Source organism: Coregonus clupeaformis, chromosome 12, assembly GCF_020615455.1.
Source record: "Coregonus clupeaformis isolate EN_2021a chromosome 12, ASM2061545v1, whole genome shotgun sequence".
Lineage (NCBI taxonomy): Eukaryota > Metazoa > Chordata > Actinopteri > Salmoniformes > Salmonidae > Coregonus > Coregonus clupeaformis.
In genome coordinates, this window is record NC_059203.1 from 14595418 (window position 1) to 14618977 (window position 23560).

General features: G+C 43.5%; 1 protein-coding gene across 4 annotated transcripts in view; it reads left to right on the forward strand.

Annotated features, from left to right (window-relative positions):
* Positions 1-23560, forward strand: part of pxk (PX domain containing serine/threonine kinase) — a 46820-nt gene that overhangs the window by 1169 nt on the left and 22091 nt on the right. For all 4 annotated transcript variants that reach the window (XR_006661598.1, XM_045223711.1, XM_045223712.1 and 1 more), the window contains exons 2-11: positions 3290-3340; positions 3549-3596; positions 4137-4323; positions 5292-5369; positions 10257-10330; positions 10624-10698; positions 15383-15487; positions 17864-17965; positions 18599-18760; positions 21353-21470. Coding sequence is in view for 3 of the 4 variants with exons in the window: in XM_045223711.1 (XP_045079646.1) it covers positions 3290-3340; positions 3549-3596; positions 4137-4323; positions 5292-5369; positions 10257-10330; positions 10624-10698; positions 15383-15487; positions 17864-17965; positions 18599-18760; positions 21353-21470 (1000 nt within the window). In the remaining variant the exon portion in view is untranslated. The remainder of the gene's footprint in view (positions 1-3289; positions 3341-3548; positions 3597-4136; positions 4324-5291; positions 5370-10256; positions 10331-10623; positions 10699-15382; positions 15488-17863; positions 17966-18598; positions 18761-21352; positions 21471-23560) is intronic.

Sequence of the window (23560 nt, forward strand, 5' to 3'; positions counted from 1 at the left end):
GTAAAAAATAATAATATATATACATATTTTTCTGCATATTTTATATGCTGACGAGACCGCTTGCTCGCATGGGCATATTTATTTTTGTCCACCCACACCAGACACGATCAGGACACGCCAGTTGAAATATAAAAACGAACTCTGAACCAACTATATTAATTTGGGGACAGGTCGAAAAGCATTAAACATGTATGGCTTGCTGTTGCTATCTAATTTGTATAAACATTGGGTTGTTATTTTACAAAATGCACAAGGTCCTCTACCCTGACAATTAATCCACAGATAAAAGGGTAAATCGAGTTATTTCTAGTAATCGCTTCTTCTTTGGATTTTATATTGGGGTTGGCAACCAACTTTAAGGTGCATCGCCACCACCAACTGGACTGGAGTGTGGACCTCAGTTCATCTTTCAATCACCCACATGGGAATATGCTCCTAAAACCCAATGAGGAGATGGGAGAGGCGGGACTTGCAGGGCCTCAAGCATCACAAATAGAACCAAGTTCTATATTAGTGCCTGGCTACACAGATGCTAGTTGATGCGCGAGCAGTGTGGGTGCAATGATTGAATAACATGTATGTGTACATTTTATTTTGCAACGCGAGGGGTGTGGTCTGCATGTTAAGTGTACCTCTTGTGCAGAGGAGGCTGGTGGGATGAGCTATAGGAGGACAGGTTCATTGCAATGGCTGGAATGGAACGGGTATCAAACATGGAAACCACGTTTGACACCTTTCCGGTTATTCCATTCTAGCCATTACGAGCATGTCCTCCTATAACACCTCCCACCAGCCTCCTCTGCTCGTGAGCTGTCTCAATCTTTTAGAAACGATGCTTCTCTGCTAAAAATCTGGGTAAAAGATTGAAAGGAATGTGAGTCTTATTCAGTACATCTAGTTATTGCTTGCTTATCTAGAGTCTACCAACCTTGCCACTCTAACTTGATTGATTGGAAAACTATCTGGGCTAGCTAAAGCCAACTTCATAAAACTGCTAGGTGGCTAGTATTATTTCAGATTTTTTTTTTTTTTACAGGACAAATCTGAGGAGGCAGTTGCCCCTTATGAGCAGGTGCCCCCTCTGATGTGAATTGAATGTAAAAAAAAAAAAAATACTTAATTATACACTCAGGTGTAGTTGTTTTGAACTGGGATGTACCACCGTTTGCTGCCAGCCTGAATGTATCACCTTTAGCACGATGAACAATAATGTTTATGTGAATGGTATATAGCTGAGGCTCAGTGGCGTTCAAGTGGCCTGCAGTGGATGATCCTGGTGAGGTTTAAGCCAGACCTTTGGACCCTTTGCTTGTGTTATTCCAGCCACCGTACTACCGTGTCACAACTGTCAGACCTTTAGTTGTGTCCCAAATGGCACCCTATTGTCTATGTAGTGCACTACTTTTGATCAGGGCCTATAGGGTAGTGGTCAGAAGTAGTGCGCTGTTAAGGGAATAGGGTGCCATTTGAGATGTAGCCACAGTACCACCCCACTCAGGCCTATAGTGTTAGCCTTCAGCTGTAGTGAATGATTTGGGGAACCTAGTATTCAAATAAAGAGTATCGGAGTAGAAGTGCTGATCTGGGATCAGGTCTCCATGTAATCTGATTCGTTATGATCTGAAAGGCAACACTCATCTTAGATCAGCACACCTGCTCTGTGAAATATGTCCCTGGTTAACTAAATATGCAGTGAAACATACGTGTTTATCGTCATAGAACATTGTGACCTGGAGTGAGACATCGTTCGAGACGGATGAAGGTTGCTTACCGCTGTGTCCTCTCCCATAGAAATAGAACTATCAGAACAGTCTTGCCATGTTCTGAGGGGCTTTACCCCTTCTGGTATTTCTTGTTCTGTGTCATCTCCTTTTATCCCTGACTGCTGTGCTGTGGAGGTAACTTTATCACGGAGGAATCACATGAGTCGGGCATGACAAGCAGACTACAGCAAGTTCATCTCAGTTAGCCATGCCTCACATAAGGCAGGGAAAGTTAGCCTGGATCCTAACGCAATCCTTCCGTTTCGAAGTTTGATGAAAAGTGAAAAATATTCATTATAATTTCATTATGGATCCAGGCAAGGAGAAAGTAGGCCTTAGTTATCAATAAACATTTCTAATAGTCATCTTTTTCATATTTTTTCATCTAGAAAAGTAGGCCTTCAGTTCAGTAAACCTTTGTCCCCAGGGGGGAAATTTTATTGAAACACTGACTAGATCAAGATTGTGACTCCACAGATTTGTTGGATGCATTTACTGTTTGTTTTGGTTGTGTTTCAGATTATTTTGTGCCCAATAGGAATTCATGGTAAATAATATATTGTGTCATTTTGGAGTCACTTTTATTGTAAATAGGAATAGAATGTGTTTCTAAACACTTCTACATTAATGTGGATGCTACCATGGTTACAGATAATCCTGAATTAATCGTGAATAATGATGAGTGAGAAAGACGCACAAATATCATACCTCCCCAAAAATGCTAACCTCCCCTGTTATTGTAATGGTGAGAGGTTAGCATGTCTTGGGGGTATGATATAAAATGCTAACCTCCCCTGTTATTGTAATGGCGAGAGGTTAGCATGTCTTGGGGGTATGATATAAAATGCTAACTTCCCCTGTTATTGTAATGGCGAGAGGTTAGCATGTCTTGGGGGTATGATATAAAATGCTAACCTCCCCTGTTATTGTAATGGTGAGTGGTTAGCATGTCTTGGGGGTATGATATAAAATGCTAACCTCCCCTGTTATTGTAATGGTGAGAGGGTAGCATGTCTTGGGGATACGATATAAAATGCTAACCTCCCCTGTTATTGTAATGGTGAGAGGTTAGCATGTCTTGGGGGGTATGATATAAAAATGCTAACCTCCCCTGTTATTGTAATGGTGAGAGGTTAGCATGTCTTGGGGGTATGATATAAAATGCTAACCTCCCTGTTATTGTAATGGTGAGAGGGTAGCATGTCTTGGGGATACGATATAAAATGCTAACCTCCCCTGTTATTGTAATGGTGAGAGGTTAGCATGTCTTGGGGGTATGATATAAAATGCTAACCTCCCCTGTTATTGTAATGGTGAGAGGGTAGCATGTCTTGGGGATACGATATAAAATGCTAACCTCCCCTGTTATTGTAATGGTGAGAGGTTAGCATGTCTTGGGGGTATGATATTTGTGCTGGCGTACAGAGCCTAAAAACAACACGTTTGTCACTGTCCCAGCACTGTTGGAGCTCACTGTGTATATAATATAGTGGAATCATATTGTCTTTTTTTCATTTCTTGTCCAGGAATACATCATCCGAGTACAGAGGGGTGTGACTACAGAAAACAGTTGGCAGGTAAATAAGAATCTATTTTTAGCCTACTTAAACCTCAACCTTACCTCAATGATACTTTTTGTTCTTCAACACAACACATTTTCATGTTGTGTACTGTAAATAAGATTATAAATCTATTTTTACCTTTTTGACTGAGCTCTCTCAACCTCAAGAAAGAAGCCTTTGGTTGTTGTTTCCCCCCAATACAACAAGTTTCTTATTGTTGCAGGTCATAAAGCGATACAGTGACTTTGATATGCTGAATAGCAGTTTGTTGGTAAGTGCAGCTTGACTTTCACCGGTACAAAAAGGTCACAAGTATCTTTTCCCGCACCACATCTTTCTGTCTGCGTTCCAAATGGCACCCAATTCCCTACATAGCTCACTACTTTTGACCAGAACCCTATGAGAATAGGGTGCCATTTGGGATGCAGTCTTTGTGTTTTTATGAACACACTGACTAATCTTTTTTGGTCATTACTAATTGTTGAGAAGCCATTGTTAAGAGGAAGCTGAGGTTTCTGCTGAGGTTTTACTAGCTCGTTTCCTGACGATTATTCATTCAATGAACTCTACATTCCTATGTGTGAACTCGATCTCTCTCTTTCTCTCTGTCTCTCTTTAACTCTCTCTCTCTCTCTCTCTCTCTCTCTCTCTCTCTCTCTCTCTCTCTCTCTCTCTCTCTCTCTCTCTCTCTTTAACTCTCTCTTTAACTCTCTCTCTCTCTCTCTCTCTCTCTCTCTCTCTCTCTCCTCATTCTCTCTCTCGCTCATTCTATCGTTCTCTCCCTCTCGCTACCCATCCCTCTACCCCCCAGGTCTCTGGCGTCAGCTTACCTCTACCACCTAAGAAGTTGCTAGGTAACATGGACAGGGAGTTCATAGCAGAGAGACAGAGAGGACTACAGGTCTACCTAGACTTTATTACCCAGCATCACATCCTAGCCACCTGCCAACTGGTCAAGAAGTTCCTCGACACCAACAACTACTCTGCCAACTACACAGGTGTGTGACCTCTTAGGGTTGAGGTTGTGGGGTGTGACGCAGGGTTTCTGTTAAGAAAATATGGCGCCGGATGTTTGACCGGCAGCATTTTTTAATTTACCGGACATTTGAGAAATGTACCAGACCCATACGCATTGGGCGCGTAACCTGATTAGGGCGTCCGCCCACGGTGCTCAGAATGACAGAAATCACATTTAGATTATGGTCATTCGTATTAACAGAACATGCTAGTCGAAGATGCAACGATGTGCGCGTCCTTCTTACCGACTTCTGACGCGCACTTTGAAGATGTTAGAATAACTGGTCACATTTACTTTTCCTCAGCCAACAAGACGAGTAACGAACAGCAAAAATCACTAGTCTGTCAGTCTACTCTCCCCCATCGCTGGAAAGGTCGACTAGGATTGTGCCTTTGGCTACTGGACAACGAAAGAAAGTTGATATGAAATAATTGGCTCCACGGATATGGTCTGACTTTGGCCTGCCTTCGGTTGCCTACGTTTGCTGTTAAAGATGCAGCAGCTGCTCTCTCGCTGTCTGACAGATTTTCCGCTCCAAGGCTCCGTATCTGTATGCGTGTGATAAATAAGATACATAACGAATATACTGTAGACACGCACCAATTTAATTCCATTAAATTATGCAAATTAACCTATAGACCAATAAGCCTGACCGGTCGACTGGTACTCCATCAGTCAAGAGGCTAAAAACATTATTTCACAATGGGATTTCACTATTTTTATTTATTGGCTTTTCTATTTTGTTATCGGCCAAAAGACGGCTATTACCAGCTAACGGAAACCCTGGTGTGAGAGCGCCTCTAAAAGAGTCAAATATATTCATATTTCAAACTACTATTATCCCATATATATATATATTTTTGTTAGTATTTTTTTTGTTGATAAATTGGGTAATAGTTGTTTTTCGGTATGGTTGTTAAACTGAGCCCCATCTCTTCTCCTCTACAGAAATCGCCTTACAGCAGGTGTCCATGTTCTTCAGGTCAGATCCCAAGTGGGAGGTGGTGGAGCCTTTGAAAGACATCGGTAAGTTTATTTATTTTATTTATTTATTTATTTAACCTTTATTTAACTAGGCAAGTCAGTTAAGAACAAATTCTTATTTACAATGACGGCCTACCAAAAGGCAAAAGGCCTCCTGCAGGGACGGGGGCTGCGATTAAAAAAAAATATATATAGGACAAAACACACATCACAACAAGAGAGACGCCACAACACTACATAAAGAGAGACACCACAACACTACATAAAGAGAGACGCCACAACACTACATAAAGAGAGACACCACAACACTACATAAAGAGAGACGCCACAACACTACATAAAGAGAGACGCCACAACACTACATAAAGAGAGACACCACAACACTACATAAAGAGAGACACCACAACACTACATAAAGAGAGACGCCACAACACTACATAAAGAGAGACGCCACAACACTACATAAAGAGAGACGCCACAACACTACATAAAGAGAGACACCACAACACTACATAAAGAGAGACGCCACAACACTACATAAAGAGAGACGCCACAACACTACATAAAGAGAGACACCACAACACTACATAAAGAGAGACACCACAACACTACATAAAGAGAGACGCCACAACACTACATAAAGAGAGACACCACAACACTACATAAAGAGAGACACCACAACACTACATAAAGACAGACGCCACAACACTACATAAAGAGAGACGCCACAACACTACATAAAGAGAGACGCCACAACACTACATAAAGAGAGACACCACAACACTACATAAAGAGAGACGCCACAACACTACATAAAGAGAGACACCACAACACTACATAAAGAGAGACGCCACAACACTACATAAAGAGAGACGCCACAACACTACATAAAGAGAGACACCACAACACTACATAAAGAGAGACACCACAACACTACATAAAGAGAGACACCACAACACTACATAAAGAGACACCACAACACTACATAAAGAGAGACGCCACAACACTACATAAAGAGAGACACCACAACACTACATAAAGAGAGACACCACAACACTACATAAAGAGACACCACAACACTACATAAAGAGAGACGCCACAACACTACATAAAGAGAGACACCACAACACTACATATAGAGAGACACCACAACACTACATAAAGAGAGACGCCACAACACTACATAAAGAGAGACACCACAACACTACATATAGAGAGACGCCACAACACTACATAAAGAGAGACGCCACAACACTACATAAAGAGAGACACCACAACACTACATAAAGAGAGACGCCACAACACTACATAAAGAGAGACACCACAACACTACATAAAGAGAGACACCACAACACTACATATAGAGAGACACCACAACACTACATAAAGAGAGACGCCACAACACTACATAAAGAGAGACACCACAACACTCAACACTACATAAAGAGACACCACAACACTACATAAAGAGAGACACCACAACACTACATAAAGAGAGACACCACAACACTACATAAAGAGAGACACCACAACACTACATAAAGAGAGACACCACAACACTACATAAAGAGAGACACCACAACACTACATAAAGAGAGACACCACAACACTACATAAAGAGAGACACCACAACACTACATAAAGAGAGACACCACAACACTACATAAAGAGAGACGCCACAACACTACATAAAGAGAGACACCACAACACTACATAAAGAGAGACGCCACAACACTACATAAAGAGAGACACCACAACACTACATAAAGAGAGACGCCACAACACTACATAAAGAGAGACGCCACAACACTACATAAAGAGAGACACCACAACACTACATAAAGAGAGACACCACAACACTACATAAAGAGAGACGCCACAACACTACATAAAGAGAGACACCACAACACTACATAAAGAGAGACACCACAACACTACATAAAGAGAGACGCCACAACACTACATAAAGAGAGACACCACAACACTACATAAAGAGAGACACCACAACACTACATAAAGAGAGACGCCACAACACTACATAAAGAGAGACACCACAACACTACATAAAGAGAGACACCACAACACTACATAAAGAGAGACACCACAACACTACATAAAGAGAGACACCACAACACTACATAAAGAGAGACACCACAACACTACATAAAGAGAGACACCACAACACTACATAAAGAGAGACCTAAGACGACAACACAACATGGCAGCAGCACAACATGGTAGAAGCACAAAACATGGTACAAACATTATTGGGCACAGACAACAGCACAAAGGGCAAGAAGGTAGAGACAACAATACATCACACGAAGCAGCCACAACTGGCAGTAAGAGTGTCCATGATTGAGTCTTTGAATGAAGAGATGGAGATAAAACTGTCCAGTTTGAGTGTTTTTTGCAGTTCGTTCCAGTCGCTAGCTGCAGTGAACTGAAAAGAGGAGCGACCCAGGGATGTGTGGGCTTTGGGGACATTTAACAGAATGTGACTGGCAGAACGGGTGTTGTATGTGGAGGATGAGGGCTGCAGTAGGTATCTCAGATAGGGGGAGTGAGGCCTAACAGGGTTTTATAAATAAGCATCAACCAGTGGGTCTTGCGACGGGTATACAGAGATGACCAGTTTACAGAGGAGTATAGAGTGCAGTGATGTGTCCTGTAAGGAGCGTTGGTGGCAAATCTGATGGCCGAATGGTAAAGAACATCTAGCCGCTCGAGACCACCCTTACCTGCCGATCTATAAATTACGTCTCCGTAATCTAGCATGGGTAGGATGGTCATCTGAATCAGGGTTAGTTTGGCAGCTGGGGTGAAAGAGGAGCGATTACGATAGAGGAAACCAAGTCTAGATTTAACCTTAGCCTGCAGCTTTGATATGTTCTGAGAGAAGGACAGTGTACCGTCTAGTCGTACTCCCAAGGACTTGTATGAGGTGACTACCTCAAGCTCTAAACCCTCAGAGGAAGTAATCACACCGGTGGGGAGAGGGGCATTCTTCTTACCAAACCACATGACCTTTGTTTTGGAGGTGATCAGAACAAGGTTAAGGGCAGAGAAAGCTTGTTGGACACTAAAAAAAGCTTTGTTGTAGAGCGTTTAACACAAAATCCAGGGAGGGGCCAGCTGAGTATAAGACTGTATTATCTGCATATAAATGGATGGGAGAGCTTCCTACTGCCTGAGCTGTGTTGTTGATGTAAATTGAGAAGAGCGTGGGGCCGAGGATGGAGCCTTGGGGTACTCCCTTGGTGACAGGCAGTGGCTGAGACACCAGATGTTATGACATTTTACATTTTAGTCATTTAGCAGACGCTCTTATCCAGAGCGACTTACAGTTAGTGAGTGCATACATTTTTCATACTGGCCCCCCGTGGGAATCGAACCCACAACCCTGGCGTTGCAAGCGCCATGCTCTACCAACTGAGCTACAGGAGGATTTCACTCTTTGAGAGAGGTAGTTAGCAAACCAGGCCAAAGACCCCTCAGAGACACCAATACTCCTCAGCCGGCCCACAAGAATGGAATGGTCAACCGCATCAAAAGCTTTGGCCAAGTCAATAAAAATAGCAGCAATAAGTAACATGATAATACAGATATAATAGCGTTATAATACGGCTGTAATAACATGATAATACAGATATAATAGCGTTATAATACGGCTGTAATAACATGATAATACAGATATAATAGCGTTATAATACGGCTGTAATAACATGATAATACAGATATAGTAGCGTTATAATACGGCTGTAATAACATGATAATACAGATATAATAGCGTTATAATACGGCTGTAATAACATGATAATACAGATATAGTAGCGTTATAATACGGCTGTAATAACATTATAATACAGATATAATAGCGTTATAATACGGCTGTAATAACATGATAATACAGATATAATAGCGTTATAATACGGCTGTAATAACATGATAATACAGATATAATAGCGTTATAATACGGCTGTAATAACATGATAATACAGATATAATAGCGTTATAATACGGCTGTAATAACATGATAATACAGATATAATAGCGTTATAATACGGCTGTAATAACATGATAATACAGATATAATAGCGTTATAATACGGCTGTAATAACATGATAATACAGATATAATAGCGTTATAATACGGCTGTAATAACATGATAATACAGATATAATAGCGTTATAATACGGCTGTAATAACATGATAATACAGATATAATAGCGTTATAATACGGCTGTAATAACATGATAATACAGATATAATAGCGTTATAATACGGCTGTAATAACATGATAATACAGATATAATAGCGTTATAATACGGCTGTAATAACATGATAATACAGATATAATAGCGTTATAATACGGCTGTAATAACATGATAATACAGATATAGTAGCGTTATAATACGGCTGTAATAGCATGATAATAAAGCTCTAAAAATAGAATATTAAGGCTGTATAATAAAATTGTAGAGATTTATAGAATTAAAGATTATGAGAAGACTCAGTATTCTTATATTAGGAGTGATCGTACAAGTGGCAGGAAACGTTCCCTGAGGTAACTGCTGTGTCACGTGGATGCCTGTTGAATGTCGTTCCTCCTCCACTGCTTCAGGAGTAAAAAAGGGGGAAATTTTAATTTCACGTCACTGCTCTCAAATGGGAATGACAGACCTGATGCTTATTATTAGTATGGGCAGAAAACCTTCAAGTGCTTTTAAAGCTCAGATAGCCTTGAAGTGCTTTTGTAAATAAAGTGAATTGATTTCATAATTAGGTGGGCTAAATTGATTGGTTAAATGCACCATCTCTATTTGACCATGAACTTACCATTGTGACTCAGATAAAACCTGACATGTTAAGTGGACTGTTAATCAGGAAAATGTGATATTAAAATGGACTTATTTTATAACCTTTCAGGCTGGAGGATACGGAAGAAATATTTCTTAATCAAAAACAAAGATCAACCCAAGGAACGACAAGTGTTGAGTTGGGTGAGTCTACTGTTTACTATTGCTATTGGTACTTTAATAAATGATTGTATAACTTAATTGTGATCTTATATCTACTTTACAAGTACAGAGAGGTAGAATCAAAAGTTGTTTTATACTGTAGGTGCAGCTTGTCTTGGGCCAGGCGCTGACTGGTTTTGACTTGCTGGCGACAGTCTTGTTGTTTTGGTATCTGCATTTTATAGTTCTAAACTAATTATATTGTGTTGTTATCACCTGAAGGTATTTGGCTGGTAAAGTATGTGTTAAGTTTATGTGGTTTTGTTGCTGCACAGGTTGATTTGGGTCCAGATAAATTCCTGTCAGACAAAGATCTTCAGTCGACCATGAAGCTCCTACCCAGCCAGTCTGTACGTATAATCTTTGAAAATAGATTTCTAGTAGCAGATTTCTTCTGCCCACTGTCGGTATGCATGTAACGTCTAGCTCCTACCAATGCTGTCTGTGTGAATATTCTCTGAAAAGAGGCCTCACAGCACACTACCTGCCCCCTGACTGCCGGAAACAATTACCTGCCCCCTGACTGCCAGAATCAACTACCTGCCCCCTGACTGCCGGAATCAACTACCTGCCCCCTGACTGCCGGAATCAATTACCTGCCCCCTGACTGCCGGAATCAATTACCTGCCCCCTGACTGCCGGAATCAACTACCTGCCCCCTGACTGCCGGAATCAATTACCTGCCCCCTGACTGCCGGAATCAACTACCTGCCCCCTGACTGCCGGAATCAATTACCTGCCCCCTGACTGCCGGAATCAACTACCTGCCCCCTGACTGCCGGAATCAATTACCTGCCCCCTGACTGCCGGAATCAACTACCTGCCCCCTGACTGCCGGAATCAACTACCTGCCCCCTGACTGCCGGAATCAACTACCTGCCCCCTGACTGCCGGAATCAACTACCTGCCCCCTGACTGCCGGAATCAACTACCTGCCCCCTGACTGCCGGAATCAACGACCTGCCCCCTGACTGCCGGAATCAACGACCTGCCCCCTGACTGCCGGAATCAACGACCTGCCCCCTGACTGCCGGAATCAACGACCTGCCCCCTGACTGCCGGAATCAATGACCTGCCCCCTGACTGCCGTAATCAACTATCTGCCCCCTGACTGCCGGAATCAATTACCTGCCCCCTGACTGCCGGAATCAATTACCTGCCCCCTGACTGCCGGAATCAATTACCTGCCCCCTGACTGCCGGAATCAACGACCTGCCCCCTGACTGCCGGAATCAACTACCTGCCCCCTGACTGCCGGAATCAACTACCTGCCCCCTGACTGCCGGAATCAACTACCTGCCCCCTGACTGCCGGAATCAACTACCTGCCCCCTGACTGCCGGAATCAACTACCTGCCCCCTGACTGCCGGAATGAGCTGGTCTGATGCATTCTTTATTTAGAGACAATCCTGTTGCCCAGATTTAATCTGCTGCCCCACAGGAATGTAACCATCATAGTCTGCTAACCACAATACTGCATCTGCGTTCCAGACACAGGCTGTATCCCAAATAGCACCCTATTCCCTTTATAGTGCACTACTTTAGACCAGGACCCAGGGAGCTGCCTTAGTACCTCATCTATGTGTTGTCTATTGATTATCTTTGCTGCTTTACATGTATTCTGCACTGAGGAATAGCGGCTAGTCAGCATTTCACTGTACCGTTTACGCCCGCTGTGACAAATAAACTTTGATTTGTCTATCTCTATTTACTAAACAAATAGTTTAATTTACTGTATAGGCCTGTATCTGTTGTTGTGGACAATACTGGGCTGGTATCACAAAATCAACCAAACTATGATCAGATGGTGATCAGATGATACTAATCAGATTAATATTGTAAAGGGCATTTCCAGGTGAAACAAAAAGGAGAACAATCGTTGATAAAGTCAATCAAAAATCGATCTGGTTTAATTCAAGTTGCAACAAGGAGACAGTATCCAGCATCGGCATAGAAGTCGTCTACCAGGCCTTCCTAGAGAAGACCCTGATATCCACTATCAGGAACAACTGTTCTGTCAACAAGGTACCAGGCCTTCCTAGAGAAGGCCCTGATATCCACTATCAGGAACAACTGTTCTGTCAACAAGGTACCAGGCCTTCCTAGAGAAGGCCCTGATATCCACTATCAGGAACAACTGTTCTGTCAACAAGGTACCAGGCCTTCCTAGAGAAGGCCCTGATATCCACTATCAGGAACAACTGTTCTGTCAATAATGTTACTGAATCTTGGAGGAGCTCTAAACAAGGCACAGTGGGGCCTGTCTGTTGGTACTGTACAGACTACAAGAACACGTCAGCTCTTCAGCAAGTCAAAGGGCTGCTTTAGGGGGAGTATAGCCCTATTCGGGGGAGTATAGCCCTATTCGGGGGAGTATAGCCCTATTCGCACGGGTCTAGTATTACTATAGAACGTTGGTTATGTAATTATTACCCCAGCATGTCCGTGTTTTTCCAGTGGACGATTCGGACGGGATTATTTTGACCAAACTGCCCCTGTGATAAATGTTTTTCCTAATTCAAAACTGACCGTTATAACGGATGCCTGGAGACTCTCTTCTAGGCGTGAAGATATTTCAAATGTCTAGGGATAGTCTAATATTGGTCTAATGGCCTTCAGTTCACAGAAAGTCAAAGTAACAACCATGAACTGTAACCTACGCTGACATTGAAATACCTGACGGATTTGGCAATTTATCAATTAATTGGCACAATATCGTCCACTTCATCTTTTTAAAAGAGAAGTACGGCTCTAGGAAAGTTGATATGTGATAAAAACAGATCAGTCATCTGTGGGCTGCCTGCATAGCACTTTGTTTTAACCATCAATTTGTTCCTATGTTCTTACCCAAACTGGGTACAGCACCTGTTAAACTCTGAAATATCCCTCAAAACACAGGGACGACGATTCACACGGGAGAAGTATTATCAGAGGACCTTGGAGTTTGCCGAAAAAACATTTTAGTTTTTTTAGGGATGGGATAATAACCTTCCTGCCAATGCTACCTGAGCTCCCTCAGTAAAACATATCCCCTCCGAGGAGGGCGTAAGATCATACAGTTATAGTCACAGAGAGAAAAGTCTAATTTCTCTGAGCAGGCCCCTTATATCCTAATCAAACATTTTCTGTAAACACACAATACAATAACATGACGTGTCCACTCTGGCGTCAACCACTATCAACAGATATATAAGAACAATCCGGAACATTCACTATCAAATGTGTTGACCGTCAACCCCTACAAATGAGTGTCGAACGGAACGCTGGAAATCGTGTGTATTACAGACATAGACGACATCAATGTGCTTATGCAATGTTACTTACTCCTAATTGAATATGAATGTATTGATCCTAAATATTCCCATGACACATTTTAATACCAAGTGTGTGTTTTAGAATATGGGTGTGTAGTTGTTTTGGTGTGGGCTAGATTACATTTTGATCTAACCACCTGACCAGAAGTAAGAATCATGTCATTTCCCCCTCATACTCCTGTATACACCTTTTTACACTTTCTCAAGCTCTCTCTCTGTAGTTCCCGGAGCAGTAAATTGTAGCCTAAGGTTACATCCCAAATGGCATACTATTTCCTATGGGCCCTATCCAAAAGTAGTGCACTGTGTAGGGAATACGGTGCCATTTTGGGTTAAACGTAAGAGAAATGGGGTGGAGAAAATCGCGTGACTGCCTGTGCTGAACGGAGTGCAGATTCAAAATGTGCTCCCGTCTCTCTCCGGCTGCGTCCTTCACGCCACCCTGTTCCCTGTGTAGTGCACCAAAGTTTGATCAGAGCCCTATGGGCACTAGTCAAAAGTAGTGCGCTATGTTGGGAATAGGGTACCGTGTGGGGCATTGTCTCTGTCTGTAGCGCGACAGAAACACGATGACATTATCTATGCTAAGCATGAGTTTAGTCAGCTGAACATCTCTTACCCTCCATTCACGCTTTCCAAGTTAACACGAGTAATTTCCAATTAAAACGATAAGTGTTGTGACTCGGGTTAATACTTCAACATGGTTTCGTTCCAAATGGCACCCTTGAAAATTACTGTATAAAATTATGAATTCAAGTACTGAGCTATATTGTATGCGCCAAAAAAATGGGGGAATTGTATTATTTTATACTAATATAAATGCTCAGAGAAGGATATTTTGTTTAACAAGTAATATTATTTTGTTGTCAAAGATAGGTGTCAAATTATTGGCACCCCTTAAAGATTCTTAGAAATAAAGTAGTCAAAAGTGTAGTATTTGGTCCCATATTCCTAGCACGCAACGACTACATCAAGCTTGTGATTCTAGAAACGTGCTGGATGCATTTGCAGTTTCACCATTACCAATAACACAGGAGGTTAGCATGTCACCATTACCAATAACACAGGAGGTTAGCATGTCACCATGACCAATAACACAGGAGGTTAGCATGTCACCATGACCAATAACACAGGAGGTTAGCATGTCACCATGACCAATAACACAGGAGGTTAGCATGTCACCATGACCAATAACACAGGAGGTTAGCATGTCTTGAGTATGATCTTTGACCCTCTAAAACGTTCTCACTCATCATTATTCACAACTCATTCAGGATTATCCGTAAACATTTTTAGAAACAAATTCTATTCTTATTTACAAAAATACAAATTACAAAATGACAGACTACATTATTTACCATTACACAAACTAATCTGAAACACAACCAAAACAAAGTGCAAATGCAGCCGACATGTTTGATGTAGTCGTTGCGTGCTATGACTATGGGACCAAATACTACACTTTTGACTACTTTATTTCTAAGAATCTTTAGGGGTCTATCTTTTATAGATCGAACAAATATTACTTGTTAAACAAAATCTATATAGCTCAGTATTATAATTATTTATTTTATACAGTAATTTTTTCTCATCTTTATCAAGGGGGTCAATAATTTGGGACTCCACTATAGGGAATAGGGTGCCATTTGGTATGTAGACTCTCTCTCTGAACTGAGACGGACAGAACGGCTGAGTTACTGATGTTGTTTTTCCTCTCCAGAATCCGTACATCTACCCGGTGACGTTTGCCAGCACCAGTGAGTTGTCTGCTCTGGTCATCAGGATGTTTAACGAAAAAGGCACTCTGAGGGATCACATATGTAAGGTAAAGGCACCATCAAGGCTGGGTTGTGTTCATTAGGACACACCGTAGCAAAAAAGAAGAAGAAAAAAAGCATTTCTTATTGGACAAATTCAACTAAATACCTCCCTGTTTGGTTCTTACTGAACATGACCATGGTGCTGCTCTCTGGTTGATCTTAACCCTTTACACTCCTGGGAATATGGCCTAATATGGATATGTGTCTTACAGAAGAAATATGAAAAGCGTATGCGTAACCACGGTAGCAATTGAACGGGAACAGTTTTGGAGATTATGATGGAAATGATTAGACCAAAAGGTGAGGATGCAACAGTTCACCCGACAAGACGTTACACTGTTGATTTTTACGTTTACTGTACTTTTCGGCGCATTTGTTGATAACGAAATCTGAAAGTACTCTGGATACATTCAGTAACATAAGACGCTCTATTGAGCTCTCCTAGCTGTGCTGTTGAGAAACTAGAGCAAACACACTTGTAGTTGTTTTCTTTGGAACACAGCCCTGCATCCCCGCCATCACACAGTTACTGTTGTTGTTTACGCAACCCAAAAACAGTCCATTTTATAAATCTCAATCTGCGTCAGGTGGGCATCATTTGAAAGCTTGTTCTATTGCCAACATGACTATTGCCAACATGAATAGCTAATAAGATATTAGTGTTAGGCTTTCACAATGCAATTGAGGAGGCAGACTCAATGCTGCAGAACTGTTTTTAGAATATTAATTCTACTATGTTCGAAGATTCATCCACCAGGACCCATCAACATTGAAGAATTGAAGAATATACAGTACATTGTCAGTCACAGGCTTCATTAGGAAATGTGTTGATTTTTGGTATTTGGTATTTTATTAAGATCCCCATTAGCTGTTGCAAAAGCAGCAGCTACTCTTCCTGGGGTCCACACAAAACATGAAACATGACATAATACAAAACATTTATAGACAAGAACAGCTCAAGGACAGAACTACATCAATTTAAAAAGGCACGTATCAATACATACACACAAACTATCTAGGTCAAATAGGGGAGAGGCGTTGTGCCGTGAGGTGTTGCTTTATCTGTTTTTTTAAACCAGGTTTGCTGTTTATTTGAGCAATATGAGATGGAAGGGAGTTGCATGCAATAATGGCTCTATATAATACTGTACGCTTTCTTTATTCTGGATTTGCGGACTATGAAAATACCCCTGGTGGCATGTTTGGTGGGGTAAGTGTGTGTTTGTCAGAACTGTGAAAAGACCCCTGGTGGTGTGTGTGTGTGTGTGTGTGTCAGAGCTGTGAAAAGACCCCTGGTGGCATGTCTGGTAGGGTAAATGTGTGTGTGTGTCAGAGCTGTGAAAAGACCCCTAGTGGCATGTCTGGTGGGGTAAGTGTGTGTGTGTCAGGGCTGTGAAAAGACCCCTGGTGGCATGTCTGGTGGGGAAGTGTGTGTGTGTGTGTGTGTCAGAGCTGTGAAAAGATCCCTGGTGGCATGTCTGGTGGGGTAAGTGTGTGTGTGTGTGTCAGAGCTGTGTGTAAGTTGACTATTCTGATGTTGTACCCACAATAACAATCCGGACATACCCCAACCAAAAACCCTGGATGAACCGAGATATCCGTACCCACCGAAGTCTTCTACTGTATGCTACAGATATAGGGGTAGGAGTGTAAAGGGTTAAAACACTATAATAATACTACAGATATAGGGGTAGGAGGGTAAAGGGTTAAAACACTATAATAATACTACAGATATAGGGGTAGGAGGGTAAAGGGTTAAAACACTATAATAATACTACAGATATAGGGGTAGGAGTGTAAAGGGTTAAAACACTATAATAATACTACAGATATAGGGGTAGGAGGGTAAAGGGTTAAAACACTATAATACTACAGATATAGGGGTAGGAGGGTAAAGGGTTAAAACACTATAATAATACTACAGATATAGGGGTAGGAGGGTAAAGGGTTAAAACACTATAATAATACTACAGATATAGGGGTAGGAGGGTAAAGGGTTAAAACACTATAATAATACTACAGATATAGGGGTAGGAGGGTAAAGGGTTAAAACACTATAATAATACTACAGATATAGGGGTAGGAGGGTAAAGGGTTAAAACACTATAATAATACTACAGATATAGGGGTAGGAGGGTAAAGGGTTAAAACACTATAATAATACTACAGATATAGGGGTAGGAGGGTAAAGGGTTAAAACACTATAATAATACTACAGATATAGGAGTAGGAGGGTAAAGGGTTAAAACACTATAATAATACTACAGATATAGGGGTAGGAGTGTAAAGGGTTAAAACACTATAATAATAATAATAATAATACAGATAAATTTTTGCGATGTTCGTTCATTTTCAATTGAAGCTTTCGTTCCTGACTGTAGGTGAAGCCCAAAGAGGCCTTTATGAGGAAGTACTGCAACCCCAGGAAGATCCAGGGGCTGGAGCTGCAGCAGATCAGGACTTTCGGACGACAGATTCTGGAGGTACACACACGCTGAAAGAATGAACACTAATATTTGTAAAATGTGGTCTTTCAATATATTTTATCCCCTCAACCATCCCTGATGACATCACGCACACACACACACACACACACACAAAGCTCAAGGCCATGTTCAGCACCCCCAGGATCAGGGACAGCACCCCAAGGATCAGGGACAGCACCCCCAGGATCAGGGACAGCACCCCCAGGATCAGGGACAGCACCCCCAGGATCAGGGACAGCACCCCCAGGATCAGGGACAGCACCCCCAGGATCAGGGACATCACCCCCCTGGATCAGCCTCAGAGCATCACCCCCAGGATCAGGGACATCACCCCCCTGGATCAGCCTCAGAGCATCACCCCCAGGATCAGGGACATCACCCCCAGGATCAGGGACAGCACCCCCAGGATTAGGGATATCACCCCCTGGATCAGGGACATTACCCTCCTGGATCAGCCTCAGAGCATCACCCCCTGTAGCTATTAAATGTCATTGTCACACTACATGTCACTGTTAAAGCCACAGTCCTTAATTCCTATTTCACTCAATGGCAGTCCAGTCACTTGGTTTGCTACATGTCACTGTTCAGAGTGATGCCATCTGAACTCTTCTCCTGTTTCTTTCCCATCAGGTTCTGAAGTTCCTCCATGACAGGGGCTTTCCATACGGCCACCTCCATGCCTCTAACATAGTGATAGAAGACAACACATGTAAAATACTGGACATAGAGAACAGCCTACTGGGCCTGCCCTCGTACTACCGGCCATACATCACACAGTTCAGGAAAATCAACGTAAGTACTGGACATAGAGAACAGCCTACTGGGCCTACCCTCGTACTACCGGCCATGTACTGGACATAGAGAACAGCCTACTGGGCCTACCCTCGTACTACCGGCCATGTACTGGACATAGAGAACAGCCTACTGGGCCTGCCCTCGTACTACCGGCCATGTACTGGACATAGAGAACAGCCTACTGGGCCTGCCCTCGTACTACCGGCCATGTACTGGACATAGAGAACAGCCTACTGGGCCTGCCCTCGTACTACCGGCCATACATCACACGGTTCAGGAAAATCAACGTAGGGAGATCACAACAGAAGGACTATAGCAGGATGCTGTGGAGAATTTAAATATCTCAGATAATACTGACTTGTATCAATTTATAGGGTTCATGAATGATAACATGTTTTATAAGTTGACTCTGTTAACTGTCGTAAGTGGAGGTGTGTATCAGTTGGGACAGCATGATGTGTATCAGTTGGGACAGCATGATGTGTATCAGTTGGGACAGCATGATGTGTATCAGTTGGGACAGCATGATGCGTATCAGTTGGGACAGCATGATGTGTATCAGTTGGGACAGCATGATGTGTATCAGTTGGGACAGCATGATGTGTATCAGTTGGGACAGCATGATGTGTATCAGTTGGGACAGCATGATGTGTATCAGTTGGGACAGCATGATGTGTGTATCAGTTGGGACAGCATGATGCGTATCAGTTGGGACAGCATGATGTGTGTATCAGTTGGGACAGCATGATGTGTGTATCAGTTGGGACAGCATGATGTGTGTATCAGTTGGGACAGCATGATGTGTGTATCAGTTGGGACAGCATGATGTGTGTATCAGTTGGGACAGCATGATGTGTGTATCAGTTGGGACAGCATGATGTGTGTATCAGTTGGGACAGCATGATGTGTGTATCAGTTGGGACAGCAGGATGTGTGTATCAGTTGGGACAGCAGGATGTGTGTATCAGTTGGGACAGCATGATGTGTGTATCAGTTGGGACAGCATGATGTGTGTATCAGTCGGGACAGCATGATGTGTGTATCAGTCGGGACAGCAGGATGCGTATCTGTTGGGACAGCATGATGCGTATCTGTTGGGACAGCATGATGCGTATCAGTCGGGACAGCAGGATGCGTATCAGTCGGGACAGCATGATGTGTGTATCAGTTGGGACAGCATGATGTGTGTATCAGTCGGGACAGCATGATGTGTGTATCAGTCGGGACAGCAGGATGCGTATCAGTTGGGACAGCATGATGTGTGTATCAGTTGGGACAGCATGATGTGTGTATCAGTCGGGACAGCAGGATGCGTATCAGTTGGGACAGCATGATGTGTGTATCAGTTGGGACAGCATGATGCGTATCAGTTGGGACAGCATGATGCGTATCAGTTGGGACAGCATGATGCGTATCAGTTGGGACAGCAGGATGCGTATCAGTCGGGACAGCATGATGCGTATCAGTCGGGACAGCATGATGCGTATCTGTTGGGACAGCATGATGCGTATCAGTTGGGACAGCATGATGCGTATCAGTTGGGACAGCATGATGCGTATCAGTTGGGACAGCATGATGCGTATCAGTTGGGACAGCATGATGCGTATCAGTTGGGACAGCATGATGCGTATCAGTTGGGACAGCATGATGCGTATCAGTTGGGACAGCATGATGCGTATCAGTTGGGACAGCAGGATGCGTATCAGTCGGGACAGCATGATGCGTATCAGTCGGGACAGCATGATGCGTATCAGTTGGGACAGCATGATGCGTATCAGTCGGGACAGCATGATGCGTATCTGTCGGGACAGCATGATGCGTATCAGTCGGGACAGCATGATGCGTATCAGTCGGGACAGCATGATGCGTATCTGTCGGGACAGCATGATGCGTATCAGTTGGGACAGCAGGATGCGTATCAGTCGGGACAGCAGGATGCGTATCAGTCGGGACAGCATGATGCGTATCAGTTGGGACAGCATGATGCGTATCAGTTGGGACAGCAGGATGCGTATCAGTTGGTAGAGTACGGTGCTTGCAACGCCAGGGTTGTGGGTTAGATTCCCACGGAGGACCAATATGAAAAAGTATGGGGAATAAAATATATATATAATGTATTCACTCACTACTGTAAGTCGCTCTGGTTAAGAGCGTCTGCTGAAAGACTAAAATGTCCATTTTAGATGTTGTAGTGTCTTTGATACAGGTCACATAGGATTGTAATGCAGTGTCGGACAATACTGACCTTATAGGTAAGGCGTCACCAGGGAAAGTTCAGGGCCCTACTTAAAGGGCCAGTTTCGCGGACATAGATTAAGCCTGCTCCTTGATTTTAAAAAGCATTCTCAATGAAGGAATCTCCACTCAAAATGTATTAGTCGAATCTAGGTCTGGTATACCAGCGTAAAAAGTTGATGACAAAATGGATTATAAGTCATCTGTGGTGACGAGTGTTTAATTTATTTTTGTCTGTAAATGTCAATCGCTGCTTCCCTACATAGTGCACTACATTTCACCAGAGCCCATAGGGCTTTGAGATGCAGACAATGTCTAACCCTAATGTGTTGTTTCTGGTGTTAACCCTTTCAGACGACAGAGAGTATAGATGTATACTCGTTTGGACACTTACTGTATGAAATGACGTACGGAAGACCACCCGATGCTGTACCTGTCGACCAGTACCCTCCTGTACCTTACACCTCAGTGGGTAGGTACCGCACATGACCCTGACGTTTCCCTGTCCTCTCCTCTCTCCTAATGAACGTGACCCTGACGTTTCCCTGTCCTCTCCTCTCTCCTAATGAACGTGACCCTGACGTTTCCCTGTCCTCTCCTAATGAACATGACCCTGATGTTTTCCTGTCCTCTCCTAATGAACGTGACCCTGATGTTTCCCTGTCCTCTCCTAATGAACGTGACCCTGACGTTTCCCTGTCCTCTCTCTAATGAACGTGACCCTGACGTTTCCCTGTCCTCTCCTAATGAACATGACCCTGACGTTTCCCTGTCCTCTCCTCCTATGAACATGACCCTGACGTTTCCCTGTCCTCTCCTAATGAACGTGACCCTGACGTTTCCCTGTCCTCTCCTAATGAACGTGACCCTGATGTTTCCCTGTCCTCTCCTAATGAACGTGACCCTGACGTTTCCCTGTCCTCTCTCCTAATGAACGTGACCCTGACGTTTCCCTGTCCTCTCCTCTCTCCTAATGAACATGACCCTGATGTTTCCCTGTCCTCTCCTCAATGAACGTGACCCTGACGTTTCCCTGTCCTCTCCTAATGAACATGACCCTGACGTTTCCCTGTCCCTCTCCTAATGAACATGACCCTGACGTTTCCCTGTCCTCTCCTAATGAACATGACCCTGACGTTTCCCTGTCCTCTCCTAATGAACATGACCCTGGCGTTTCCCTGTCCTCTCCTCTCTCCTAATGAACATGACCCTGACGTTTCCCTGTCCTCTCTCCCTAATGAACATGAACCTGATGTTTTCCTGTCCTCTCCTAATGAACGTGACCCTGACGTTTCCCTGTCCTCTCCTAATGAACGTGACCCTGACGTTTCCCTGTCCCTCTCCTAATGAACGTGACCCTGACGTTTCCCTGTCCTCTCCTAATGAACATGACCCTGATGTTTCCCTGTCCTCTCCTCTCTCCTAATGAACGTGACCCTGATGTTTCCCTGTCCTCTCCTAATGAACGTGACCCTGACGTTTCCCTGTCCACTCCTAATGAACGTGACCCTGACGTTTCCCTGTCCTCTCCTCTCTCCTAATGAACATGACCCTGACGTTTCCCTGTCCTCTCCTAATGAACGTGACCCTGACGTTTCCCTGTCCTCTCCTAATGAACGTGACCCTGACGTTTCCCTGTGCTCTCCTAATGAACGTGACCCTGACGTTTCCCTGTCCTCTCCTAATGAACATGACTCTGACGTTTCCCTGTCCTCTCCTAATGAACGTGACCCTGACGTTTCCCTGTCCTCTCCTAATGAACGTGACCCTGACGTTTCCCTGTCCTCTCCTAATGAACGTGACCCTGACGTTTCCCTGTCCTCTCCTCTCTCCTAATGAACATGACCCTGACGTTTCCCTGTCCTCTCCTAATGAACATGACCCTGATGTTTCCCTGTCCTCTCCTAATGAACATGACCCTGATGTTTCCCTGTCCTCTCCTAATGAACATGACCCTGGCGTTTCCCTGTCCTCTCCTCTCTCCTAATGAACATGACCCTGACGTTTCCCTGTCCTCTCCTCTCTCCTAATGAACATGACCCTGACGTTTCCCTGTCCTCTCCTAATGAACATGAACCTGATGTTTTCCTGTCCTCTCCTAATGAACGTGACCCTGACGTTTCCCTGTCCTCTCCTAATGAACGTGACCCTGACGTTTCCCTGTCCTCTCCTAATGAACGTGACCCTGACGTTTCCCTGTCCTCTCCTAATGAACATGACCCTGATGTTTCCCTGTCCTCTCCTAATGAACATGACCCTGACGTTTCCCTGTCCTCTCCTAATGAACGTGACCCTGACGTTTCCCTGTCCTCTCCTATTGAACGTGACCCTGACGTTTCCCTGTCCTCTCCTCTCTCCTAATGAACATGACCCTGACGTTTCCCTGTCCTCTCCTAATGAACATGACCCTGACGTTTCCCTGTCCTCTCCTAATGAACATGACCCTGATGTTTCCCTGTCTTCTCCTAATGAACATGACCCTGACGTTTCCCTGTCCTCTCCTCTCTCCTAATGAACATGACCCTGACGTTTCCCTGTCCTCTCCTAATGAACATGACCCTG